The sequence below is a fragment of the Apodemus sylvaticus genome, chromosome 17, assembly GCF_947179515.1.
Source record: "Apodemus sylvaticus chromosome 17, mApoSyl1.1, whole genome shotgun sequence".
Classification (NCBI taxonomy): domain Eukaryota; kingdom Metazoa; phylum Chordata; class Mammalia; order Rodentia; family Muridae; genus Apodemus; species Apodemus sylvaticus.
The window spans coordinates 44963202-44989595 of NC_067488.1; the positions used below are offsets into that span (position 1 = coordinate 44963202).

The 26394-nt window shown below is 60.4% G+C and overlaps 1 protein-coding gene across 7 annotated transcripts in view; it reads right to left on the bottom strand.

Moving 5' to 3' along the window:
• Positions 1 to 466: 466 nt before the first annotated feature.
• Plec (plectin) overlaps positions 467 to 26394 on the bottom strand; it is a 61804-nt gene continuing 35876 nt past the window's right edge. For 5 of the 7 annotated variants that reach the window (XM_052160834.1, XM_052160838.1, XM_052160833.1 and 2 more), the window contains 31 exons: positions 24226 to 24287; positions 23813 to 23902; positions 22896 to 22973; positions 22695 to 22787; positions 21665 to 21831; positions 20908 to 21023; positions 20728 to 20834; positions 20524 to 20643; positions 20356 to 20451; positions 19980 to 20107; positions 19623 to 19716; positions 18764 to 18918; positions 18374 to 18683; positions 18213 to 18290; positions 17966 to 18127; positions 17677 to 17781; positions 17483 to 17578; positions 17143 to 17268; positions 16142 to 16294; positions 15891 to 16045; positions 15529 to 15655; positions 15242 to 15425; positions 15000 to 15157; positions 14702 to 14880; positions 13440 to 13578; positions 13000 to 13356; positions 12844 to 12927; positions 12536 to 12640; positions 12341 to 12439; positions 7993 to 11373; positions 467 to 7855 (listed from right to left, as the gene is read on the bottom strand). In XM_052160834.1, coding sequence (XP_052016794.1) covers positions 1637 to 7855; positions 7993 to 11373; positions 12341 to 12439; positions 12536 to 12640; positions 12844 to 12927; positions 13000 to 13356; positions 13440 to 13578; positions 14702 to 14880; positions 15000 to 15157; positions 15242 to 15425; positions 15529 to 15655; positions 15891 to 16045; positions 16142 to 16294; positions 17143 to 17268; positions 17483 to 17578; positions 17677 to 17781; positions 17966 to 18127; positions 18213 to 18290; positions 18374 to 18683; positions 18764 to 18918; positions 19623 to 19716; positions 19980 to 20107; positions 20356 to 20451; positions 20524 to 20643; positions 20728 to 20834; positions 20908 to 21023; positions 21665 to 21831; positions 22695 to 22787; positions 22896 to 22973; positions 23813 to 23902; positions 24226 to 24287 — 13523 coding nt within the window. In that variant the 3' untranslated portion in view covers positions 467 to 1636. Of the gene's footprint in view, positions 7856 to 7992; positions 11374 to 12340; positions 12440 to 12535; positions 12641 to 12843; positions 12928 to 12999; positions 13357 to 13439; positions 13579 to 14701; positions 14881 to 14999; positions 15158 to 15241; positions 15426 to 15528; positions 15656 to 15890; positions 16046 to 16141; positions 16295 to 17142; positions 17269 to 17482; positions 17579 to 17676; positions 17782 to 17965; positions 18128 to 18212; positions 18291 to 18373; positions 18684 to 18763; positions 18919 to 19622; positions 19717 to 19979; positions 20108 to 20355; positions 20452 to 20523; positions 20644 to 20727; positions 20835 to 20907; positions 21024 to 21664; positions 21832 to 22694; positions 22788 to 22895; positions 22974 to 23812; positions 23903 to 24225; positions 24288 to 24908; positions 25191 to 26394 lie in introns of those variants that run through there. The other 2 variants (XM_052160836.1, XM_052160839.1) reach the window with 2 other exon arrangements.

A 26394-nucleotide genomic window follows, 5' to 3' on the forward strand; every position in this document is an offset into this window, starting at 1 on the left:
TTGGCAACAGCTAGTACTAAAGCCACCTTCCTAAAACAGCTGCCCTTAACCAATAGGAACCAACTCAGTCCCCTCTCCCCCAGGGATGAAAGGCACAGCCAATGACTAACATGAGAGTGTATGGGCACTCTCTTCAGAGAAAGCTCTTGGAGTGCCAACCCCATGGCTGTCATAGGGATGTGCCAAGTGACAGGTCATCACCCAGATGAGAGGCTGGACACAACAGGCCCACCTCAGTGTAGCCTGCTCCTTTCTCCTCTGCCTTCTCTGCCTGGTGGCTCTCTAGCCACCCCTTGGGTTTTCCTAGTTGTGATGCCCAGCCTCGGCCTAATGTCTTCCAAAGGTCTCATGTGTCTACTCTGGCCTGTACACATCTGGTGAGCCAGGGCCTGGAGCGTGAACCACAGCCTCTCCCTCCCACTGATACACAGATGATCTAGGGCCAAAGCACAAGGCAAGACGCAGATGAAGGTTGGAATTGCTTTTATTGAGGGGCGGACACCGCAGGGCCCCGCCCATGGTCAGGTTAGTGTTCTGCCTGGCATCTCCACCTGCCACCAGCTCAAGGTTAGTGGAACATGCAAAGCTCACTCAGAGGGTGGAGGCAGGGGTAGGAGCCACCAAGGCCAGGGACTGGCTGGACAGGAAGGGAGAGTGTCACTGGCCAAGTGCTTATGTTAGCACAGATGGGCCAGCCAGTGTCTCTGGGCCCTGGAGGGGCCAGGGCTCCCTGGGAGTGAGGTGGGCAGCAGCACCCAGAGAGGGGTTCCACAGGAGAACTCTCACATCTGCAGAACCCTCCAGCCTCGCCCAGCCAGAATGTCCATCTCCTACCCTGGGTCTGGGTCTTTAGGGCCTGGGTACAAGGACACAGAAGGCACTTACAAGGGGAGCTGAGGCTGGAAGGCTGAAGCAGAGGCTCAGGTCTCAGGGGAATCAGTACAGGGTGCTGAGCTACAAAGCGTAGATAGCTCCAATGGCAGCTGCAGGAGCCAGGCGGGAGGCTGGGGCCGGGACCAGGCCTTATCTTCCCATGGGGAAGGGGCTTCTCTGGGCAGGCTGGAAGAGATGGTTGGCCTGGGATCTCTCCTTCGCCAGCAAAACCCACTGAATATACAGGATATTCAGAGATACACTGGGGAGAAGCAACTGGCTCAGGACAGAGGCCTCAAGAGGCTCGAGAGCTGTCTGCTCGCAGGATTGTCCCCAGTTCCCCTCAGCAGCTAGGACCAGCAGGTAGACATCCAATGGGGTTGGCTTAGAGGTCTGGGGGCCTTTCCCAGATAGAATCCTCCCAGGAGAGACAGGAGAGACAGAAGTGCCCAGCTCTGGATTCTCCAAGGCACCTAGCTGTGGTGAGTGGCAGGTAGAAAGGATTAGGTTGGCCCAAGCAGAGTGAAATGGTGGTCACTGGGCCTGGGCCAGCCCTGCTTCCCAAGACACAGGCTGTCTGGACATCGCATATATATATTAATGTGTTAGTCTGGTCTTTTTGGTTAAATTTTAGGCACCGCTTGGGAGGAAGACACCTTTAAATGTTAAAAAAAAAAAAAAAAAAAAGAAAAGAAAAGACCCCAGTGCCTCCACAGGGGCCTGGCCACATGCAGAGCAGAAGGCAGGGTGCAGGCTGAGGGGATCAGGCCACTGCAGACTCAGGGCCCCCAAGAGAGGCTGAAGGCCCTGAGGCATAGCGGCGGCCATAGCCTGAGGAAGAGTAGGAGGAAGAAGAAAAGGTCATGGAGAAGCCAGAGCCAGTGGCATCGAAGCTGCCGCGGCGGGAGCCGGCCCTGGAGCCGGTGCGTGACCCAGTGCGTGACCCGGCGGTGGAGCCAGAGCCGCTGACACTGTAGGGGCTGTAGTAGCCCTTGCTGGACTGTGCCGCAGCTTCCAGCAGCCTCAGGCCTGTGCCCTCCTCCACCATGCTGCGATCCAGAGCGTCCTTGTAGGAGATCTTGAGCTTGGTCTTGGGGCACGTGAGGTACTTGGAGTAGGCACTGACATCACGCAGCTTCTGGGCTGTGCGGGCATCCACAGTGCCGCGCTGCAGGGCTTCGTCAAGAGACACGCGGCCCGGTGTGTCAGGCTCGATCAGACCACCAGTTAGGTACTGCACCTCCAGGAAACGTTGGCCTGCCTCGTAGTACAGCCAGCCCTTCTTCAGGGCCTGGGCAGCTGACATCTTGGTCTTGGTGCGAGGGTCCTCAAACCCACAGAAGGCCTTCTGGGCCAGATTGATACGGTCTACCATGATCTTGTCCACCAGGCCCTTGTTAACCGCCTCAGTGACTGGGAAGCGCTCACCAGTGCTGGGGTCGATGATGCCCCCGGTGCAGGCCTGTGCCTCCAGCAGCCGCTGGCCAGTGATGTTGTCTACCAGGTTGCGGTGCATGGCCTCCGTGATGGACACCTTCTCCAGAGTCTCTGTGTCTAGGATGCCAGCCACTGGGCCAGACTCCTCAGTAGGATCAGACCAGGAGGCTAGCTGGGTCCTAGGGACAGCAGAACTGATGGGGTAGGAGGAAGATGAGCCCACAGAGGAGGAGCGGGAGCGGAAGCCGCCGGCATTGCCGGAGAGCATGTCAGCAAACTCGGTGATGGAGAGCGTGCCAGCGCGGTACTGGTCCAGAGCTGAGCGGTCAATGAGGTTCTTAGTGATGGCATCATCGATGTCATACTGGCGGCCAGAGCGGCGGTCGATGATCATAGACTTGACGACGCCGTCTGAGGAGGAGATGGTGATCTCTTCCCACTCACACTCCTGCTCCGACAACTCCAGGTACGTCTGGTGGTCAATGAGGCCCTTGCGGTAGGCCTCATACACGGACATCTCCTTGCCCGTCTCAGGGTCCACGATCACCACGCGGCGCTTGCGCACTGAGGACTTGGAGGATGTCTTCCGCTCTCGCTTCTTCTCCTTCAGTGGCAGGAGACACAGGCCAGTCTGGGGGTCAGTGATGCAGCGCTCCATCAGCTGCAGGTAAGTGAGGTTCTCCTCTGTGTTGGGGTCAAAGAAACCCTTGGTGTCATCTGAGGGATCAGTCAGAATCTCGTTCATCTCCTCATCAAAGAGACCACGCTTATACGCCACCTCCACAGGCAGACGGTGGCTCTCCTCGGGGTCAATGATGCCACCAGTGGCTATCTGAGCCTCTAGCAGACGAATGCCGTGGTCCTTCAGGATTAGGCCCTTCTTCATGGCCTGGAAGAGAGAGATGAGTTTCCCAGAGTAGGGGTCCTTGTAGCCAGTGACAGCTCGCTCAGCTGACAGCAGCTTGTCCTTGAACTCAGGGCCCACAATACCCATCCGCACAGCCTCCTCCACGGTCAGCTTGAGTCCCTTGATGGGGTCAATGACATAGCCCGTGGCTGCCTGTGCTTCCAGGAGCTCAAAGGCCGTGCCAGGACGGATGATGCCCTTCTTCATGGCCTGGTACACGGAGAGCCGTTCCTTGGTAGCATCAACAAAGACTCCGGCAATGCAGCTGGTGCCCTCAAGGAACTTCTGCAGGTTTTTAGTGACCTCCTCGATGGAGGTCAGGCCTTCTTGCAGCTGTAGCGCTGTGGCCTCGTCCATGACTTGCGAGCGGACCAGCTCCTCCACAGTGATCTGCTTGCGCAGGCCACGGAAGGTCAGCTTGCGGGCATCAGAGAGCGGCAGCAGCATCTGGCCGCTGCTGTCATCGCGGCGGCAACGCTTGAGCAGCTGTGTGTAGCTGAGACGCTCATCCGTGGAGGGGTCCACATAGCTGCGCACCTCACTGGGCTCTGACAACTGGTCATGCGTGTCCTTATTGAGGTAGCCACGTTGGTAAGCCACCTCCAGAGGGAGGTGGAAACCCAGGCGGGGGTCCACAATGCCTCCTGTGGCTAACTGGGCATCCAGCAGCCTCAGTGCCTCCTCAGCAGGGATCAGCTCCTTCTTCATGGCCTGGAAGAGCGAGATGGTCTGTTCGGTGTAGGGGTCTCGGTAGCCAGTTACGGCTCGCTCGGCAGAGAGGAGCCGGTCATGCAGCTCAGGGCCTACCAGACCCTTGCGTACAGCCTCATCCACAGTCAGCCGCTCACCCTTCACTGGGTCCAGCAGGAAGCCCGTGGCTGCCTGGGCTTCCAGCAATAAGCGGGCCACCTCGGCGCTCAGCAACCCCTTCTTAAGGGCCTGGTAGATGGTTAGCGTCTGCCTGGAGCCTGGCAGGTACACACCAGCCACTGCTCCTGTGCCGTAAAGGTAGCGCCAGGCAGATTCCATCTCCAGAACCTCTCGGAGGCTCTTGGTGCCTTCCCGGAAGAGGTTGTAGGTCTCAAGGGAGATGATGCGGGCCTCGTACAGGTCCTCGGCAGTGAGGCGGCGGCGCACATAGTCATAGGAGGCAAGGTTCTGCTGGCGGATGATCTCCGTCTTCTCGATGATTTCGATGATGATGATGATCATACGTTCCTTGGTTACTCGACCCGCCTGGAAGTCAGCCATGAGCCGGGTGCGCTGATCCTCTGGGATCATGTCTGACTGCATCACTTCCCACAGAGACATGGAGGAGCCGCCGTGGCTGCCACCACCTGGGATGTCAATCTGCGTCTCCTCGAATGCTCTCCGCGTCTCCTCCTCAGTATACACCTGTGTGGTTTCTACCACCTCTGTCTTCTCTGCCCCTTTGAGCGGCAGGAGGCGCAGGCCTGTCTCAGGGTCTTCCACGCAGCGCTCCAGCAGCTGCAGGTACGTGAGGTTCTCGTGGGTGTTGGGGTCGAAGAAGCCCTTGGTGTCATCGCTTGGGTCAGACAAGATGCGGTTCATCTCCTCATCAAAGTAGCCACGTTGGTAGGCCACGTCCACAGGCAGGCGGTGGCTGTGCACGGGGTCAATGATGCCTCCTGTGGCGATCTGGGCCTCCAGCAGGCGGATGCCGTGGTCCCTGAGGACCAGGCCCTTCTTCATGGCCTGGAACAGCGAGATGGTGTTGCCTGAGTAAGGATCCTTGTAGCCAGTGACCGCCTTCTCAGCCGACAGCAGCTTCTCATGCAACTCGGGGCCCACCACGCCCGCCTTGACGGCCTCGTGGACGTACAGGCGTTGGTTCCGCACAGGGTCCACCAGGAAACCAGTGGCTGCCTGCGCCTCCAGCAGGAGCGTGGCTGTGCTGGGTCTGAGGAGGCCGCGGCGCATGGCCTCATAGATGGTCACTTTCTCCTTCGAGTCCTCCAGATAGATGCCAGCCAGGCAGCCGCTGCCTTGCAGCAGCGTCCGCACAGAGCCCACCTCCGAGAGATCTTTGACTGATGTCTTGCCATCCTTGAGCTGGTCAAACTGAGCTCTGCTGAGGATCCTGGCGGCCAGGAGCTCACTGGCCGGCACAGGGGCACGGAGGCCACTGAAGGACAGTCTCTCCTGCCGTTGGGTCTCCACCTCCTCTACAATGGTGACAAGGATCTTGATGACCTTCTCCACGGTGACCTTGCCTGTGCGGAACTGCCGTAGCAGCTCCTGACGCTGCTCTTCAGTGAAGTATTCAGAGCTTATGAGCTCCCACACTGTCATCGTTCTGCCCTTCAAGCTGCCCACAGGAACCTCCACCTTGGCCTTCTCCAGCGTCTCACGGGCCTGGAGCTCAGAGTAGACCTCCTCCTGCCGGGCCCGGACAGCCTTCTCTGAGAGTGGCAGTAGGCTCAACCCCGTCAGCTGGTCAGAGCGGCACCGCTGTTGGAGCTGGCTGTAGGTGACTGGCTCCCGGGTGCTGGGGTCCAGGTACATTCTGGCGTCATCTCTGGGCGATGTCAGAGCCCTGTTAGTCTCTTTGTCCAGGTAGCCCCGGGCATAGGCAACATCCAGGGGCACACGGTGGCTTTTGCTGGGGTCTACAATGCCACCAGTGGATAACTGGGCATCCAGCAGGCGCAGGCCCTGTTCTCGGGGGATGAGACCCTTCTTCAGGGCCTGGAATAGTGAGACACTCTGTCCTGAGTAGGGATCCCTGTAGCCTGTTACAGCCTTCTCAGCTGACAAGAGCTTCTCATGAAGCTCGGGACCCACCAGGCCAGCACGCACTGCCTCATCCACAGTCAGCCTGGCGCTAGTGGCAGGGTCGATGATGTGCCCAGTGCCAGCCTGGGCCTCCAGCAAGGCCACAGCCACCTCTGGCTGCAGCAAATCTTTCTTCAGGGCCTCATAGATGTTCAGCTTCTGCCCTGCTTCTTCCAGCCACACGCCAGCAATGACATTGGTACCCCGCAGGGCCTGCCTCACACTGTCTGCCTCGGCCACCTCCCGCACGGAGCGCTCACCCCGCTGCAGCTGCTGGTAGAGTTCGTGGCTGATGACCCCACTGTCCAGCAGCTCCACGGCAGGCACGAGGGCGCGGAGACCCTCAAAGCAGAGCTGGCCCTTCCGCTCGTGTTCCTCCACCACTGTGATGACAATCTTGATGATCTTCTCCACCGTGATGCGGCCCGTGCGGAACTGCCGAAGCAGGTCCCGGCGCTGCTCCGCTGTGAAGTACTCTGAGTTGATGATCTCCCAGATGGTCACAGTCTTGCCCTGGAATTTGCCAAATGGTGCAGACACAGTGGCCTTTTCGAAGACGTCACGAGCCTCTGTGTCAGTGTACACCAGTTCGCCACCCTTGGCAGCCTTATCTGTGAGCGGCAGGAGACGCAGGCCTGTCTCAGGGTCCTCCACGCAGCGCTCCAGCAGCTGCAGGTACGTGAGGTTCTCGTGGGTGTTGGGGTCGAAGAAGCCCTTGGTATCATCGCTTGGGTCAGACAAGATGCGGTTCATCTCCTCATCGAAGTAGCCACGTTGGTAGGCCACGTCCACGGGGACACGGTGACTGTGCACGGGGTCAATGATGCCTCCTGTGGCGATCTGGGCCTCCAGCAGGCGGACACCATGGTCCCTGACGATGAGGTCCTTCTTCATGGCCTGGAAGAGTGAGATCTGCTCCCCAGTGTAGGGGTCCTTGTAGCCAGTGACGGCCCGCTCTGCTGACAGCAGTTTGTGGTGCAGCTCAGGACCCACGACACCCTCCTTCACCGCCTCATTGACGGTCAGCCGCCGGTTCCGCACAGGGTCCAGCAGGAAGCCCGAGGCTGCCTGGGCCTCAAGCAAGATAAGAGCTGTCCCAGGGCTGAGCAGCTGCCGCTGGAGGGCTGTGTAGACACTCAGTTTCTCATTGGTGGGCTTCAGTAGCAGTCCTGCAATGCTGCTGCGGCCCTTCAGGTACCGGTACACATCTTCCCGCTGCGTGAGCTCCTCCACTGTGGTGTGACCCTGTGCCAGACGCTGCAGTTCCTCCTTGCTCAGAATGCCTGCTGCCTGTAGCTGCTGAGCTGGCACCTTCTGACGTAATCCCTCAAAGGCGTACTCGGGCTCGGCCTCCGCCGACAGGCCATCAAGTGCATCCCGGCCATTGGGTAGCGCCTTTGTGGCAGCAGCCTGGGCGGAGGCGATCTCCTCAGAGTGCGCCACTGCCGCTCGGTGCTCTTCCTCCAGGCGCTGCAGCCGCTCCCTCAGCCTCTGGTTCTCCTCCGCCAGTAGCTTCTCCTGCTGCTGCCTCTGCTGCTCCAGGCGCTGCAGCTCCTCTTGTTTGCGCCTCACACCGTCCTCCGCCTCGCGCTGCTGCCTCCTGGCCTCCTCCATGCTGGCCACCAGCTCCTGCTTTTCCTGCTCCATCTGCCGCTGCTGCCGCTGCTGCTCCTCGCGCAGCTGCTGCGCCTTAGCCACCTCGTCCCGGAAAAGCTGCTCCAGCTTGGCCTTCTCCTGCTCGATGAAGCGCTCCCGTTGCAGCAGGCTATCCTTCTCCGAGAGGAAGCTCTTCTGCAGGGCCTGTGTCTCCTGCAGTATCTGCTCCTGCTGCACAGTCTGCATCTGTTGGGGGGAAAGAAGGGGGTCAGCTCTCAGGGAGGACGGAGACCCAGGATGACTCACCACCACTACCCCATGGGTAGGCTAGACCCTCCCTGCCGCGGGGCCACCCTTCTGCCTGTGAGGAGGGAGGGCGGTACCTCCTCAGACTTGAGCTGCAGTAACTTGGCCTCCTGCTTGAGCTTCTCCTTCTCACGCTCCAGCTCAGCTATGGCCTCCCTCAGACGCTCGGCATCCTGGTCGCTCTGCTGTCGCTGGATCTCGAGTGTCTGCACCAACGTCACCTTCTCCTGTGTAGCGAGTTCAGTGCGGTGCAGCTTTTCCCCGATCTCTTCGGCCTGCTTCCGGAAGCGCTGGGCATCTTCCTCTGCTCGGGCCTGAGCCCGGCTCATCTCGGCCACGCGCAGCTTGAGGCGTTCGGCCTCTGCGCTCATCTCCAGCTGCCGCTGCCGCTCGGCCTCCAGAGTCCGCTGGAAACCCTGTGTCTCCTCTACCAACTGCTGAGCCATCTGCTCCTTGTCCTCCTGCAGCCGCCGGGCCTGCTCCTGGGCAAGCTCCTTCTGCTGCTGCAGCAGCTCAGCCTCAGCCTTGAGCCTCGTGGCTTCCTGTACCGCCTGCATCTTCTCCTTCAGCATCTTCTCTGCCAGGGCCCGCTGCTGGGCCAGGTCCTCCTCCGCGAGCTGCCGCAGCCTCGCTGCCTCCTGGGCAGCCACACTCAACCGTGCAGCTTCCTCTGCCACCTGCTTCATCTTCTCGGCCTCCTCCTCCAGGAAGCGCTGGGTGTTGTCCTTGTCCCGGAGGATGAGCGCCCGATTTTCAGCCTCGATGCGAGCCTTGAGCTTGCCCAGCTCCTCCATCTGCACACGGACAGAGAAGAGCTCCTCCTCCACCTGGCTCCGCTGCCGGGCCGCCTCCGTGACCTCGGCCTTTAGCCGCTGCAGCTCCTCGTCCAGGATGCTCTTCTGGTGGTCGGTCTCCTCTAGCTGCAGCCTCAGTGTAGTCAGCTCCTGCTCGACCTGGGCCTTCTGCCGCAGCGTCTGCTCCGCGAACTTCTTGTGCTTCTCCATCTCGGCGTCGGCTGCCTGCTTCTGTTTTAGCGCCGCCTGCTCGGCCTGCGCCCGGCGCGCCGCCTCCTGCTCGGCCTCCTTGCGCAGCTTCTCTGCAGCCGCCTGCGCCTGCGCCTGGGCCTGCGCCTGCTCCTCCGCCGACTGCTTCAGCCGCTCGGCCTCTTCCACTTGTTTCCGAGACCGAGCGGCCTCGCGCTCCGCCTGTTCCCGGGCCTCCTCCGCCTCCTCAGCAGCTCGCCTCGCTGCCTCTGCCTCGCTCCGCAGCCGCTCCAGCATGCTCTGCTCCTGCTGAAGCGTCTGCTGCAGCTCCTCCTCTCGCTGCTGCACCACAAAGGCGTGGGCCTTCTCCTCCGCCTGCAGCCGTTTCTGCGCGGCCTCCTGGGCCAGCTGCAGCTGCCTGGCGGACTCCTGCTCTGCTCGCTCCCGCAGGCGCCGGGCTTCCTCAACCTTGGCCTTGAGCCGCTCCACCTCCTCCAGTGCAGCCTTGCGCTGCCGTGCGGCCTCCTCCTCAGCCGCCAGGCTCTTCTGCACGCGCTCCTCAGCCTCACGGCGCCTCTGCTCCTCCTCGGCCGCCAGCTGCCGCTGCCGGGCTGCCTCCAGTTCTGCCTGCTCCTTGCTGCGCATCGTGTCCTCCGCATTGCTGCGGATGCGCCCCAGCTCCAGCTCCAGCTCCGCCTTGCCGGCGGCGGCTTTCTCGAAGCTCGCCTTCAGCGCCATGATCTCCTCCTCCACCTGCCGCCGCTGCCGCAGGGTGTCCTCCACCAGGCCCTTCTGCCGCTCCAGCTCGCTCTCGGATGCCTTGCGCAGCTGGGCCAGGCGCTCCTCTATGTCAGCCTTGTGCAGTGCCGCCTGCTCCTCCAGACGCCGCCGCTGGAAGGCCTCGTCTTCAGCCAGGCGCCGCAGGCGCTCATTCTCGGCCTCCTTCTCCTTGAGCGCGATCTCTGCCTCCGTCTTGAGCCTCGTGGCCTCACTGATGGCAGCCAGCTTCTCCGTCAGTACCCGCTCCGCCTCGGCCCGCTGGCGGGCGGCATCCTCCTCGGCCAACTGCCTCTGCCTCTTGGCCTCCTCGGCCAGAGCGCGCAGTCGGGCGGCCTCCTCGGCCAGCTCTCGGAAGCGGCCGGCCTCGGCCTCTAGCCTCTGCTTGGACTTCTCGCTGGTGGAGCGAGACTCTTCCTCGGCGCGTGCCTTGCTGGCCAGCAGCACCTCCATCTCCGCCCGAACCTTGGCCAGTTCGGCCTCCAGTTCCTGGCGCTTCTGCGTGGCCGCCGTCGCCTCCCGTTGCAGTCGGGCCAGCTCCTCCTCCAGCAGCTGCCGCTGCTGCTCCCCCTGCTCGGTCTCGGCCCGCAGGCGGATCAGCTCCTGCTCTGCGGCCAGGCGCTGCTGGGCGGTGCCCTCCGCCAGCTGCCGCTGCTTCTCCAGCTCCTGCTCGGCCAGCTCCCGCTGCCGCACGGCCTGCTCCTCCGCCTTGCCCCGCCGCCGCGCCTCCCGCTCGGCCTCTTCCTTCTGTTTCTCGGCGTCGGCCTGGGCCAGGCTCTTCTGCTGCGCCACCTCTTCGGCCTGCAGCCGCAGCCGCAGCGCCTCGTTGGCCTTCAGCTGCCAGCGCTCCAGCTCCCGCTCGGCTTCCTCGCGAGCTCGCTCGGCTTCGGCCTGCTGCTGTGCCCGCCGCTCGGCCTCCTCCCGCAGCTGCGCCACCGTCACATGCTCTTCCTGCAGAGTGCGCTCCAGCTGCGCGGTCTTCTCGGCAAAGGATGCCCGCTTGCTCTGCAGCTCCACCTCGGCGCTGCGCTGCGCTGTCTCCAGGGCCACCTGCACTTGGCGCGCCCTCTCGGCCTCAGCCTGGCGCAGCCGCCGCTCGGCCTCCTCGGCCTGCAGCCTCAGTTCATCCAGGGCCTGCAGGGCGCGCTGCTTCTCCCGCGCGGCCTCGGCTTCGGCCTGCACGCGCAGGGCCAGCTCTGCTTCCGCCTGCCGCTTGCGCTGGCTCTCATCTTGCACCTGCCTGCGCAGGCGTTCAGCTTCCTCCTGAGCCTGCCGCTTCTGCGCTTCCGCCTCCTCAGCCCTCGCGCGCAGAGCCTGTAGCTCATCCTCCGCCCCTCCACGCTGCCGCTCGGTCGTCTCCAGCTGCAGACGGACCACGCGGATCTCTTCCTCGATGCGCATCCGGCTGCGTTCTGCAGCCTCCACCTGCTGGGCCTTGGCCTGGATCTCCGCTTCTGAGCTCTGCCGCAGATGCTGCAGCTCCTCCTGGATGCTGCGCTTCTGCTGTTGTGCATCCACCGCTGCCTCCTCACGCCGCGTCACCTCCTCCTGCATGCGCCGCTGCAGTTCTTGGGCTTCCAGCTCTGCCTGGGCCTTAGCCTGGGCGTGAGCCTCAGCGAGCTGCCGCTGCTTCTCCAGCGCGGCCTCCACCTCGGCCAGGCGCTCCCGCTCCTCTGCCCGCTGTTGCTCAGCCAGCCGCTGTGGCGGCCGCAGAGAGGGGAAGAGAACCAGAGTCAGTGTGAGCGTGGGGACGGCCCAGGTGCTCACATGACATGGAAGGACCACCACAGTTCACTTGGACAATGCGATTCAGGGATCAGGGAGAACAGAGATTCCAACCCAGCCAGAGACAGCGTGCACCCGCCCAGGACACTCGAGCAGCGAGCACAGCAGCCCCACCATGCTCACCAGCCTGGGGAAGGAGGCCCAGGCGTCCTCCCCTCTTCCCGCAGAGAGACGACGGAGACAGACGGACAGGGAGAGAAAGAAAGAGCAAAGCAGGAGGCTCGCAGGGCCGGCAAGCCATACCCACCACAGTCCTGCCTGAATGCTACCACCCTAGCAGGCCTCATTCCCACAAGGGCCCTCTCCCCTCATGGGGAGTGGGGTCACTCCCAAAGCCCAGTGGAGTGGAGACAAGGTAAGGAGGCAGCCAGAGTAGGAACAGCCGTGCAGACCAGAACCGCTCAGAAGGCCTCTCAAACTGGCAGACAGGCGCAAAGAGGAGGTAGAGCTGTAGGCAGGCCAACAGGCTACCTGGAGGTAGGGAACTAGACAGATGACACCACGCCTGGCCAAGTTACTCTGAGACAGCCCTCTCCAAACCACAGAACCTCATACACCAACTCTTCCTAGGCAAGCGATCCAGTGACACCAACACAGAACCCCAAGAGAAGCACACATCAGAGCCAGGAGGAGCACGCAGGAGCACTCGCCAATAAGAAAGGGCACACTAGCCACCAGGTGGAGAGCAGAGCCAGGCCAGGTCAAGGAGGGGGCCACAAGGGCAGGCAACCTGGGCAGCCGAGCTGGGTGGGGTACCAGACAGCACCAGGCATGGGGCATGGAATGAAGTGTATCAGCTATCTCACACAGCTCTCTATGGGCTGCATTTGAAATCAGCAAAGAGGGCTTCCCCAACCCCCACCCATGGCCCGAGGCATACCTCCTCCTCTTCCATGCGGCGCAGTGTCTCACTGATGAACTTGATGTACTGACTCGTGAGTGTGGTCAGCTCACTGTAGCGCGTGCGCAGATCCACATACTGGGGGAAAGGGTTAGGTTAGCCACTGCCCAAGAGGCCCCATGAAGTCCATCTGTCCCCTCTGCTCAGCTGAGGCTTGGCCCGCCTCCATCCTACCTCCTGGATGACGCTCTCTGATCCAGACTGAACCTTGGGCTTCTTGGCAGGGGAGGCCACAGGTTCAAGCTGAGCCTTGTATGTGATCAGCTGGAGCTCATAGTCCTGTAGACACACACTGCAGTCAGCTACCTGCTCTAGACTCTGGCGGCCTGGGCACGACCCCCAGGCTGCCTCACAGGCTTTCTTTGGCACAGTCCAGGCTTGGGCGGTCATGCAAGAGTCCAATGCCTGCTCAACTGACAAGTGTGCCCCCCCCACCCCACCCCCCGTTTTGAGTTCTAGAGCTGCCAGCAGAGAGACCTCACCTTGATTGCATTGATGTACTGCTTAGCAAACTTCTGGCACTCCTCAACCTTCTCACCATGACGCTCAATCTCCTCCAGCAGGGCCTGAGGGAGGAAGGAGTTAGCATGGAGCTACAGGCTGCGCCCCGCTGCATGCCACGCCTTTCCCGGGCCTACCTTCTCCTGGCGCAGCTGTTCTCGCGCAGCCTGACTGTTGGCCATTGGCACGGCCTGGATCTGCTCTTGCCGCCTTTTGGCATCGTGCAGCCAGGAGCTCAGCGGATCGGCGCTCTCACGGTAGTAGCGGAGCTGGCGGCCCAGCTGTTCGAGCTCACGCTGCCGCACGTCGGTCTGGACTAGCACAGCCTGCCAGCGCTCCAGCAACTGAGTGACGCGTTCCCGCCAGCGCTCGACTTCCACGTCCCGCTCACCATGCCGCTGCTGCAGCCGCTCACCAACTTCCTGCGCCCCCCGCAACTCATCTCTTAGGGTGTTGAACACAGGCTGCTGTGCTTCGGCCTGCGCCCGCAGCTTCTGTTGGGCAAAGCAGGGTGGGTGTCACTGCAACATGGACTCCTGCTGACCCTGCCCCAGTGAAGTACAAGTCCCAAAAGTACCTTTAGTGAGGCCTTGGTGGCTTCGAGCTCTTGGAGTGTGGCAGGCACAGCCTGGGCCTCCTTTAGCTGCTCCTCATGGGTTTTTAGCACCTCCTCAGCCCCCTGGGTACTGCGAATCACCAAGCTGATGGTCTTGAGTCTAGGCAGAGACAGCAAAGCTCAGAGTACGTGGGCTCGAACAACACACCCTCAGTGAAGGACCTGGAACCACTAGGTGCCTCCTGCCGTGGCGGACTCTACCTGACCAGAGCAGATGGTCACTTAAGCTGGAAGGCCCAGAGGGAGATGTTCCAGCAGGAGCTATAGACTCTAAAGTCCTAGAGCAGGTGATACCACCTGCAGCGTAGTTCTCAACCTTCCAGCTCAAGACTGGCTGAGCAAACAGGAAGTAGGAAGGGGACCATGTGCCTGACCAGTGCATTCCTCTCAAACACTGTATTAGCATTTCTGAGTAAAGGCCAGGTGCACTATGTAATACAGAAAGCAATAAATGCTGGAAATCAAGGCTGGGGGCACAAGGCTTCTAAAGGTCAGGTCCTATGAGTGTACCTACTGTGCCTCTGAAACAAACAGAATGAAAGGTGCGGAAACTGCAGCTAGGTACAGGACGACAGGCAGAAGGGGCTGCAGCTAGGTACAGGACGACAGGCAAGGAAGGCTCTGAAGAGGCTGAGGCTGGAGGTCTGGGAGTGCCCTGCTGCCCTGTCCCTCGAATGTCTCAAGCCCTCTCCAGCATTCATTGCTCCTCTTAGGTCTCCATTTCTCTCCACCAAGAAGCCTGTTTGTCTCTCAAACTCACTGATGGCCTTCATTGCTCCTTCCTCCTGAAGCCGCTGGTCTGGCCGCACCTCAGGCCTCCCTGCCTTCCTCCCTCTCATCCACGCTCCCTTCCACTCAGAACCAGGAAGAACCTCTACTCTGACCCCTCCCCTCCCTCCCTCTTCACAGGGCTGGCTCCTGGTGGATGCCAAGTCTAGGACTTCCTGCCTTGGCATTCGGTGTCCCTTATCCCCCACTTCACTTCCCTCTAACAGGAAGACCTATGGATGTGATCTTCAAAGTGCATCAAGCTCGGAGCATTGCTTACCACCACATGCTGCCATGTTGGTCCAAGCCCACCGCCCACTAGCCAGACTGTTCAACAGTCCCCCAAGGGCACTTTACACCCCACCTCCTTCCTTCTTCTGCTCAGACCATGTTTGGAGTCCCTGCCCTCACCAGAGTAGCCCCACTGGATCTGAGATGTGCAGAGGGACACTCACTTCTCCAGGTAGATGGCGGACAAGCTTCGGACCTGTTCCAGCTTGCCCAGGGTCAATTCCAACTCCGAGCGCAGAGTGGGTGCAGCAGGTGATGGCTCTGGCAAGGCTAGAACTTTCTCAGCCTCAGCAGACAGCCGGGCAACTCCTTTGCCCAGCCCCTCCACCTCGGCCTGCGCTTTCTGTAGAGAGACCATGTAGGGGCACAGTGACCAGCAGGGCCTGACAGCCAGCTTCCCCTGAGGGCAAGAGAGGTCTGGATGGGCAGGAGGGGTGAGGAGGGAGGGAGGGCTGTGCCTGCCTGTTGCTCAGCGATGCGCTGGGCACACTCTCGTGCGGGGTCTTTGTCCAGCGGCAGCCGCAGACGGTGCACAACCCGGGTCTCACAGGCCTCCAGCTGCAGCCGGATGTCCTTGAGCTCCGAGATGCATCGCTGACAGCGAGACTCCTCCTGCTCACCTGGGGAAGCAACCAGGTTATGGGGAAACAGCCTGCATACAGCCTGCCCACCTGCCGCCCTCACAGGTCCTTGCCCACCCGTACCCTGCTCCAGGCTTTGTAGCAGCTGCTGGTAGTGACGGGTACAAGACCCATACTCGCGCTCGGCCACTAGTCGGTCCTCAGGCCCAAAGCCGCCAGCGTCCTGGCTGTCTCGAAGGAAGGCCTGGTAGTGCAGCTCCAGATTGCGCAGAGCTTGCCGCTGCTCCTCGGGCTTCAGGGTGCGGAACTGGAGGTGACACATGTCACTGAGAATGGGGCCAGGCCAGATGGTGCCTTCAGGACAGTATCTCCCATCTTTCCCAGGGCCCATAGCCAGTGCGCAGTCCTACCGTGACTAGGGACCAGGACCGGATGAGCTGTATGTCACGAGTGAGGCTCTGCCATGCCAGAAGACTCTTCATGTCCACGTGAAGCTGGTGCCACAGTGTGACCAGAGCCTGATGCTGGGCCTCCAGTCTGCCAGACAAGGACCACGGTCAGAGATCCTGTCTAGAGCCTGCTTCTCTCTCCTCGAACCCCTTCCAGCTGTGAGCCCCGGGTTACCCACCTAGCCCGGGTTACCCACCTAGCCCAGATTACCCACCTAGCCCGGGTTACCCACCTAGCCCGGGTTACCCACCTAGCCCAGATTACCCACCTAGCCCGGGTTACCCACCTAGCCCGGGTTACCCACCTAGCCCGGGTTACCCACCTAGCGACAGCTTCCTGGGCCTCCTGGTTGGGCGGCGGCACAAGAAAGCACACGGAGGGCACGGCGGCCTCACTGCTGGAAGCACTGAGCACCTTCCAGTGGGACGGCTGGGCAGGACCCACCAGCTGGCATTGGTCACCCTTGTGCACAGTCACCTGGGACAGTCAGAGTAGTAAACAATGCAGCTGGCCGACCTATGCTCTGGCCGACCCAGCCCCTCTGGCTTGGGCCCAGCCTGGCTCAGCCCTTACCTCCACCTGCTTGTAGTCACACACGGCAACAAGGGGCACGTGGCCCCGCACAGGGTGGGCAGGGTTGCGTGGCTTCAGCTGCACAATAGCCTTGGCCCGCTTGGCCAGGCCTGAGAGATGCCCCTTGTACTCATTCAGTTGCTCCTTCTCGTCCTGTGGGGGAGGGAGGCTCGGGGTGAACCCAGCTAGCTCCCAGTGCAGGGCTACCTGGCCCGGAAAGCAGCAGACACCCCACACACACCCAGTGCCCTGTCTGAAGAGGCCCCTGTGCTTGGAGGAGGGGCACTTCAAGGCAGGAGCAGTTAAAGGCAAGAGGGGACCGGCCTCCACAAGTTCATCCCATTGACCTCACTGCTCCCCACGAGACCAGGTACCCCACCCTACCTTAGGCTCCTCCTCACATCTAAAGAAGGGGCTAGGCCTACTGACACTCCAGCCCCTGCAGCGGCCTTGCCCCTGCTCCCTCCCCTATGGAGGCCATCTTCCTCCCCCCTCAAACCTGAAGGGAGAGGAAAGAGAACCACTCTCAAGAGCAGTTTAAGGACAGCGTCTATGCCGGAGCACCTGGCCCTCTCACCCTCTCGAGTCAGGGTTGTAGCTGAGGCTTTGCAGATCTTTGCAGTCTTTGCACATCATACAACCAGCTTCCTCCTCTCCCCACCGCCTCCGTGACTTCCTACCTAGAGTGCTGGGACTATTGTGGCTCACCCCGGCCACGCCCCAGCATATATGGGCCTCACATCCAGCTGCCCTTCCCAGCACTGCAGCCCCACCTGCTCCAACCATCAGGCCATAAAGTCAGAGCCTGTTCGCCAGGGCTGGAGGTCCCAGCTCACCTCCACTCAGAGCAAGCCACCAGTCGGGCACCTGTCACCAGTTTTTCTGTTTTGTTACCTGCACACGCACCCCAGTGTGTCTCCCTAGGCCTGCTGGCCTTCTATCCCACCGTCAGGTACCCTCACAGCCCATGTCCTATCTGGTCCCCCTCTCTTCGGCCTTACCTGGGCATCCTGCAGCAGGTCCTCAAGCCTGGTGACGGTGATGGAGCGGTCACAGCTGTACTTCCTGCGGAACGTCTCCTGTAGTTTCTGCAACTGTTCCTCAGCCTCCCGAACATCTGAGAAGAACTAGGACAGCAGGAGGGGTCATCAAGGGGGTGACAGAGCCCTGACCCTAGGCAAGCTGTTTGAGCAGAAGCCAGACCTGAGGGAAGAGGTAGTGGGACTCCCCCAGCCCCACCCCCGGAGGACGGTTAGCCAGGGCCACACATCTGTCAGGTGCTGTGAGGACCCTTTCAGGCACCACAGCTGAACCACAGGAGGAAGAGGCTCTGGTCCTTACCTGGAAGTAGGCTGTGTTCTCTTTCAAGTGTGCTTCAATGCAGCAACACAGCTGTAGCATCCAGCTCCACTGTGTCTGCAAGGCAGCCTGGAAGGACTGTGGACATCATGGTCCTTAGGACCCACTCCCCGGCCATCAGTCCCATAGCCCCACCCCCACAGATGCTCCCATGGCCCCTGCCGCCGTGCCCCCACCTCCACCGTGGGCCGGGCAGGATGGTCTTCCCGCAGCAGCCTGTCCCCTGTGTTCTGGATCTCCTTGATTTTCTTTTCCTTCATTTCCAGCTCACGCATCAGAGCCTGACAAAAAGGAAGAGAGTCTGAAGGACAGTTTCTTTCAGGCTTGCTGTACATGCAAGGCCATCTTCACAGAACCCCGGGAGCTGGACTCAAGGGGCTCCCAGCACTGGGGAGAAGTGTGTGTGGGTGGGTGTAAGCAAGAAGGGGGCGGGCAGACACCCTAAGGAGGGAAACGCCGCCTTACCGAGTAACTTTCTTTCTTGGCGGCCATGTTGGTGTTGCGGTCACTCCAATCAAAGCCCACTTCCTCCTCTTCCTTCTCATTCAGCCACATCAGCTCCTTGGTAGCTGCCGCCACAAACCCGTGCAAGCTCTCTAGGGCCCGGAGGCGGGCCTTGGAGGAGTTCTTTAAGCAGGAAAGAATTAGTCAGCAACTGCCGACTGCCGTGGCCACCGCCTCCCTCTGCCAGCTGCTCGCGTCCCCCACTCACCAGCAGCTTTGCATACTGCAGGTCTAGGCGGCCCAGGCAGTCTCGGTAGGCGCCCCGGGTGGCAGGGGAGAGCTGGCTCTGCAGGAGTTAAGTGAGTAGTAAGGTCTGCAGTGGCCTGGGCCTAGCGAACACCCACAGTCTACACCAAGCGTACCACTCACCTCATCATTCCGCGCCCGATCGATCTTGGCCCGAAATTCCTCGATAGACTGATGCATGCCTCGGTGGCTGCCCAGCTGGGCCTCCACACTAGGCAAGTCCACGCCCCACTCAGCACTGTCTATTCGACGCTGGTTCTCCTCTACCCATGCCAGCAGGTCTTGCAGGTAGCGCAGTGTGGAGTCCTCTAACTCTGGGCGCCTCTGTGTACTCTGCAGGGTCACTTGGGTCACAGGGGCACCCACCCCTGCCTTCAGCCGGAGGTTGTATTCAGTGCGGATGGCTACCAGGCGCTCATGCAGACGATACACCCTGAGGAAGCACAGGAGTTGGGAGGGGGCTCGGGGGGCTCCCAGGCCTCCTCGCCCAGCCCTCCCAGGTAAGGCCCATACCTCCGGTACATCTGTTCACCCTGTGGGTGCCGCCCATCTTTCAGGGTCTGCACATCGTTGAAGAGCAGCCGGATCATACCATCAGCCTTGTCCAGGTCTCTCTCCACTTCCCCAGCCCGCTGAGCCACCTTGCCTGAAGCCAGCAGCCGAATGTCCTGCAACATGGTCCTGTGTGACTCGGCCTGGCTAACTCTCCTGCTCACTGCCTAGGGCTCTCAGCCAAGGCTGCCCCTTCAGCCCTTTCCCCAGCCTAGGAATCAAGGTCCTGTCTGGCTCCCAGCCTTGGGATTCCCATTCACTGCTTTCCATCCCAGTGATCCCACGCATCTTCCTAGCATGCTTCTAGACTAATCTGTATCAGTTCTCTGGAGACTCGGGGTCCTGTTCAAAAGATTCCCACTAGGTCCAAGGACAGGGACCTTCACAGCTCTGTTCACAGGAGCCTCATGCTCCATCGCCTACCACATAACTTCTCCCACCCAGGCCCACACAGCCCCTGCCTTATGGACCCCAAGGCACTTATCCAGCCACAAGGCTGGGGTCCCCCTACTGCTCATTCCCTGAGGAGGGAGGGGATGAGGGCCACGCTGGACTGAGGCAGGGAGGCAGACAGTCCTCCCTGGTGGCCAGAGGCCAGTTCTGCTCACAAAAGGAGGTCAGGGCTGGCAGCAGACCAGAAGGGCCCTGCTTTTCCCGCCCTCGTGCCACGCCCTGGGCTCATAGCCCAGCAGGCCACAGCCCTGGCTGCAGAGTAGGCAGCCCAATGCTCCTCCTACTTCCCTCAGGCCTGGAGGGGTGCCCACCCCACCCCTTGCCCTGCCACCCCGCCCCCTCGCCCCGCCTCTCCTCTCTCCCTCACCGACTGCAGTAGGGAGTCCGCCTGGTTCAGCTGCTCCTCACACAGCCCAGCCTCCATCTGCAGTTTGCTCACAATGCGCTGAAGACACTCCAGCCTATGGACCAGATCACGACAGAGCCCCACAGGGAGTCACTAGGAGCCCACCACACTCCGGGGTCAGGGAGGAGCTCCCCCTGCTCTGGCCTCTCTGCCTGCCTGGGGCGTACTGGCCTGCTGGCCCCAAACACTGAAGCTTGGTTGGGTGTGGGGGGGTTTCCTCCTCAGGCAATGACTCACCCTGGGGTGGTTCCCCTGCCACCGCAGGGCCCCACCCGCCTGCTGTCTCCCACATCGCCTGCCACCCTCCACATGGCCCACCTCTCAAACTCGCTCCGGAGCTGCTTCTCCCGCTCCAGGATGGCCACGTGCAGCTTGCCCCACTCCTTCTCCACGTCCAGTGGGTGGTAGCCAGGGGGAATCTTGAGCTGGCCTGCTTGTACCGCCCCCTGTGAACAGGGGCAAGCTCAGGCCTACACTGAACACAGGGAATCCTGGATGTTCAGCTCCTCCACAACCTGGTACAACCTTGGTTCCTAAGCACTAGGCAAGGTCAAGCCATACTAGAGAGGCATCGAATTCTGGGGCTCATAGAGGCCTCAATTTATCTACCTAGGGAATACATGACCCTCATACCCGCAGCTACCCCAAAGCCAGGAGACGCTCCACTCACCCCCTTAGGAGCACCTCACTTTACCTCCAAAGACTGGTAGATGATTTTGGACCGGTTCTTGTCTGCCTCCTTGGCAGGAAGTTCTGTCTCCTTGAACTTCAAAAACTGGCACCAGAGGATCTGTGGAGACAAGGGGTGTCAGCAGCCACACCAAGACAATCAAAGGACACCAGCCCAGGCAGGCAGGCCTACCTCAATCTCTTCAAAGCTGGAGGGGAACTTGCGCTCCTCGAAAGCAGCGGTGTGGTGCCGGATCCACTGCAGCAGCAGCAGCACAAGCTCCCGGTATTCCTGCCACCGAAGCTGCAGCTCCTGGGAGCAAAGGAGTGCGTGAGCAGCCTGCAGGGTCCTGGGGTCCGGGCCTCGGCCATCGGGAGCACCCATCCACACACTTACATTGGCCCTCACTCCATCCTGCGCTCCGGGCACGCGGGGCATGGCGTCGTACAGGGATGAGACATAGGTGATGATGGACTTCTCATCAGGCTGAGGGACATCCACATCTGCGGGGAGAGGCTGGTTCAGTGGGGCCCAGGCCCCACGGGTGAAGATGGGGAAGCCAGCGGAGCACCGTACCTTCTGGGTCCAGGAGCCTTGTAACTCCCAGGTCCCGCTCGGCCACAGAGAAGGCCTGGTCCAGGTTCTCCAGGTTGGTCTGTCGATACACTTTATTCATGTCTATGAGCATGGGCCTGTGGACAGCCGGGGTGGGTAGCAGAGACACCCAGTGAGCAGGGCTGTATCAACACTCCTTCATACATCCTAGCAAACAGAGCCTGGACCCATCCCCTCTGAAAGATGTGTTACCTAATTCCCTAACAGCTCCAATCCTGCCAAAAATCTGAGTTGATTTTTGTTTTGGGTTGGGGGTTTGTTGTTGTTTTGAGGCAGAGTCTTACTTGTAACCCTGACTGACTGTAACTCCTGGGTAGACCAGACTCACAGAACCACCTGCCTCTGGGTCTGCCTCCAGAGTGCCTCCAGGGCTAAGGCATGCTCTGCCCCACTCAGCCACAGGGTCCAGGGAGCCCATGTGTGGGCACCAGCACAGCAGTGGCGCACAGGTTAGAGAGCATTAGCTTGGGCTGCTATAGTCTCCCTGCCGTCAGGCTTCTTGAGGGGCCATGTGGGCCTGACCAGGAAGAACAGAGGCGTTTCTGAAGGGCTCTAGGGACCTCCCAGGGGAAGCTGCTGGCATTCAGTATACCCTGTGGGCATCAGGTTCCAACAGTGGAAGATACTCCTCCTTCTCCCTCTGCCCTGACTTGTTTGGAAGTCACCGGGTTGAAGTCACCCAACCTCCAGCCTTCCTCGGTTCCACAGGAACACATACTTGTGGCGGTGAATGATAGCATTGAAGAGCCGGCCGTCACGCCAGCTGGTGGTGAAGTTGTCACAACGCAGGCCTTGGTAGCCCTCTACCATACGCTGTGACCAGAGCAGCAGCTTCTCCTTCGCTGTCATGTCCTCCGACTGTCCGCTCACCTGAATGTCTGAGATCTGGCACACACAGCAAAGGTAGTTTAGCTGTGGCTACCGCGCCTGCCTGACCACCCAACCACCAGAAGCCTTGACTAGCTCCTTAAAGCAGAGCAGCTCAGAACGTAACTTTGATCCCCAGGGCTCCCAGGACGCCTGGAGCACACTGGGAATTCCTGTGGGGTTCCTGTGGCTAAAGCCATTACCTCAGAGCCAGCTATTCTAGGTAGCAGCTTCCATAGAAGACAACAGAGTCTCCTCCTCTTCTACTGTCAAATAATTGGTGCTCAGGGATCCCCTTAGCTGTGGGAGGCTAGACTGTACCCCGAGCCCCCAGAGGCTATTGTGTAACCCAGAAGATGGGCAGCAGACACAAGAACAGCTACAGACAGTTAAAGCTGGTGAAGTTGGGGTGAAAGGGCAGGTTAAAGCCCCCCCTAGTTGCAGGCAGGACTGGGTCCACCAGCTTTTTGTCTGTTGGTCTGCCAGCCCATGTGACTCAGCTACCATGCCAGTCTGGCTTTTAGGCCCAAGATCTTAGATTTGTGGCTTCCTGTGAGGCTAGCACAGGCAATTGATGAGTCACCGGGGCATCCCTGCAGCTCCAGAAACTTCCCTAGGCAACCAGCAGAAAACGCATTCCTCTGCAAGGAGGTTCTACCGGCCCTATCTAGCTAGGGCCTGAGGGCACAGGATAGGCAGGTCTAGGAGAGACAATTACGCCCTAGAGCTACAAAACTAGCTAGCATAGGCTGAGGCTGGCAGGAAAGCCAACGAGCACCACCTCCCAAGCCACACCCTAGCCAGAAATAGGGCCAGCCAACCAGCCATGGGGCCCACCGAATCCCTAGGCCGAGGTGGATGGAGGCAGGACAGCCACCTACCTGGAAGTGCAGGATGATTGTCCAGATCAGGCCAAGGGTCAGCTTGGGGTTGCCGTCAGCAATGTCATCATTTCTGATGTTCACTAACTTCACCTGAGAACAAGTGGCTCCGTTAAACAACCCCAACCCGACACTGAGGGAGGTGGCCAGGTGTGGGGCTTCCGACCTAGAGCCTGGGGCCAGTCAGACGGCCTTATTTACCTGGCGATGTCGGAGATAGTCCAGGGCAATCTGAACATTCTGCAGCTTGTGGAAACGCATCCTCCCCTTCTCTCGGGGCTGAGAGGAGGCAAGACTCAGTTAGGGTCCACGAGGCAAAAATTGCTTCAAGGCCCAACCCGTCAGTCACCCCCAGAGCAGCGTGTCAACTAACCCAAGGGTCTCCCCTAGTGTATCATATCAACAGCCCCTCCATGATCCCAGGTTTACCCTCTGTAGCTGGATGACCACCAGCCCAGGGGCAGGCTCGGAAAGCCAGCAACCCTGGCTGTGGGAAGGAAGGAAGGGAGTGGGGAAGAGACAATAGCCAGGAAGCCACAGGCAGTGGGCAGTGGCATTGGGGGTGGAGGTCCTCAATGGTACCCATTGCAGCTTCTGGTGAGTCTCTGGCCCAGCCCCAGGTAGGCAGCATGGAGGACAGCAGGCAGCTTGACACACCGTCATCTGCCTGCCCACGAGTCAGATGTGGGCCAGGCTGGACAGTGCCGCAATCCCCAGGTGAGTTGGGTGAGCTCCACAGTCTTGGGAAGCCCAGGTGCCGCCATGTCAGCAGGCACAACCACTCACCAGGCGCACACTCCTGATTACGTCCCGCTCCCTCGGCTGCCCAGCCAGAGCAGGGCAAAAGGTAAAGGGCAGAGGTCAAGATTCAGAGTCCAAGCAGCAGAGAAACCAAAGCAGAGCAGAGCATGAGGTTACTGTGTTAGAGCTCAAATGCGGAGAACAGCGGGGGTCATGGCGGCCAACAGGGCTGGCCTTAGGCTATAATGCCAATGCCTTGGCTAGGAAGGAGCAGTTGGGTTGGAGGAGGCTGGAAAAGGCGAGAGACTGAGCTGGACACTGAGTGGGTCGAAGGGGAAAGCCCCAAGGAAGGAAGGAAGGCGGAGACAGACACATACCAGGCTGTCTCCTGAGAGGACTTCCAGCAGGGAGATGAGGTTGTGGCCATCACGGAGGTCTTCATACAGGTCGCTGATGTGCCTCTGAGCCTGTGGAAACAGCAGGAAGCAAGATGTCCACAGGTAAGAATCCCCAGGCCCATGCGGGCATGGGGCGCTGCTGTGGGATGGAGAGGCAGGGCCATGGGGCACACCCCTGGCCCATGCAGGCACCTACCTCTGCCCTCCAGTGCTACAGCGGAGCCATGAGAGACCAGAAAGAAGAGGAAGAAAGAGACAGGAGTAAGCGTGGGAGGAAAGGACAGAAAATAACAGGTTTCGGAGATGAAAGGGGAGCTTAAGACGTGTGAGAACCCCAGGGCGCGGGCCGTGGGCTGGGGAACCCTCCCAACTCATAAGCAGGCACCACTAACCTTGATAAGGTGTTTGTTGACCCACTTGGTGAAAGTTTTCTTCTGCACACGGTCTCGTTCATCTGGAGGAGACAAAACCAGTTTACCTACAGCCTGGGAAAAACCTAGAGAGGCCTCCAGAGGTGTAGACATAGTGGCCTGTTTTACCAAACCTTGCCTGACAAGGCTCCACCGGGGCAATCCGTGGCCTTTCCCAGATCAGAAAGTCGGGGGTCCACCGAGAAGCCTCCCCAGACTGACACCAGAGACCAAGGAACACAGGTCGAGCCAGGTCCAGCAGGGGGCTGCTGCTCAAAACCTCCATTGTTTCTAAGACAGGAGGTCTAGAGCCACTGGACAGAGCCCACAGCATACAAGTCCCAGCCTGCCCCACCCCACATGCTGGCTCCCAGGCTGAGCAGGAGCATGGCAGGGCTGGGGCCAGCAGGGCTTTTGGAGGGAAAGTCAAGTCTTCCTGACAGGGCCGCCGGCCTTCCCAGAGACACAGAGAGCCCCAGATCCCCTGGCTTACAGCTCAAGGACCAATCAGTATTGGGCACGGATCACTGGCCCCCATGTTGGAGCCTGTCCCCTAAATCCATACCCTTATAACAGAGCCCCACCCGACTCTGTGCCAAGACTTCCTGATACAGGAAGGGACCCTTCCTGTCACCAAGGCCCTGCCCAGAAGAAATGCCAGCTACCTTTCTTGCCCTCGGAGGCCCTGAGCACAGCCAGGTAGAGGTTGTCCTCTGAGCTGGTCCTCTTGCTACCCAGGCTTTCAGGCTCGGGCACACGGAGCCGGTGCTGAGCCATGGTGCTGCCCCGCCCCTTGGTCACCCTGTCCTCGGCCCTCAGGTGCCGTGCTCCGTCTAGTCTAAGCAGCCTCGTGCGGTGGTACACAGGCTGCTGAAGGCTGCCGGCCGCTCTGGACAGTAACTCGGAACTCAGCAGAGGCTCAGCTCAGACTGGAGTTCCTGTGGCCACTCCCTTGCCTGCAGGGCTCCTAGCGAGGCCGTCCCACCCAAGCTTTACCCCGCCTTCCCCGCCCCCCAGAGGGGAGTGTCCCTGCGGGAAAGGAGGAAGGCAGCCCCTCCCCCATGGCCACACCCTCAGCCCACCAGAAACAGGAAACCCGGGTTTCCTCACCCACCCTAGCCACAGCCGTAGGACCTGGGTATAGAGATGGGGGAGGAGCTGGCCCAGGATCACAAGGGAACACATACTAACCCCATGGCCACCCAGAGGGATCTTATATCACATTTAATGAGCAGAGGTCCCCTACCACACCAGGGCGTTAGAGTGTAGACACAGACGGCCTAGTTTCCTGCAGAGTGACTGTACAGTAAAGTCCTGGGGTGGGGACCAGCCGCCTCTCTTCTTGAAGCTCCCCTAAATCATATCTCCTGCACTGAACAGGGACTATTCCCCCCTGCTCATTAGCCGCCGCCGCAACCGCTGGGCTTTCAGGCCCTGCTGAAGGACCGCTTGGGTTTGGCAGGGTCTCCCACAGGATCTCCAACAGTCCAGCCCAAGCCAGCCCAGCCAGGCAAAGCACACCTCAGGCAAGAACAGCTCATAGCTCAGTGGTGACTCACCCGGCAGGGCAGCCCAGCCCAAGCTGCAGGGGCACCTCCCCAGTCAGGGTGGGAGAGAGGGTTGCTGGGGCAGGAAGGAGCTCACAGAGGGGGCACAGCCAGTGAGTCAGGCCTGGGGAGGGGGCCTGGGTGCTGTGAGTCACTAGAAAGGAAGCTGTATCTTGAGGCAGGATGGGGCTGTTTGCAGCAGGGTAGGGCTGGCAGATAGCAGCTGTCACAGGTTGTAAAGGTGGAGGACCTGGGCAAAGGGCATGGGCCCCTGAGACTACACCTGTCTAACTCTACACGTCTTCTTATAGCCTCTGACTCCCTGACGTCAGAAAATGGAGCCACCTAGGGCCAGCATCTGGAACTACCCAACCGGCCTAACCCACTCTAGGAAAAAATGTACCACCCAGACCACAAGAATTTTCCAGCAGAGGCATTGATGTGATCCAGCTGTGCGCTGCTGAGGACCAACCCGCTTCCTAGAGGCCTCTATTCCAGAAAAAGGTTGCCCTTGCTGCTTCCCTAATGGCCACAAGAGGGCAGCATAACTCTGTAGGGCAGAGCAGGAGCAAGTGATTAAGTCTTGAGAGAGCTTGAAGCCCTA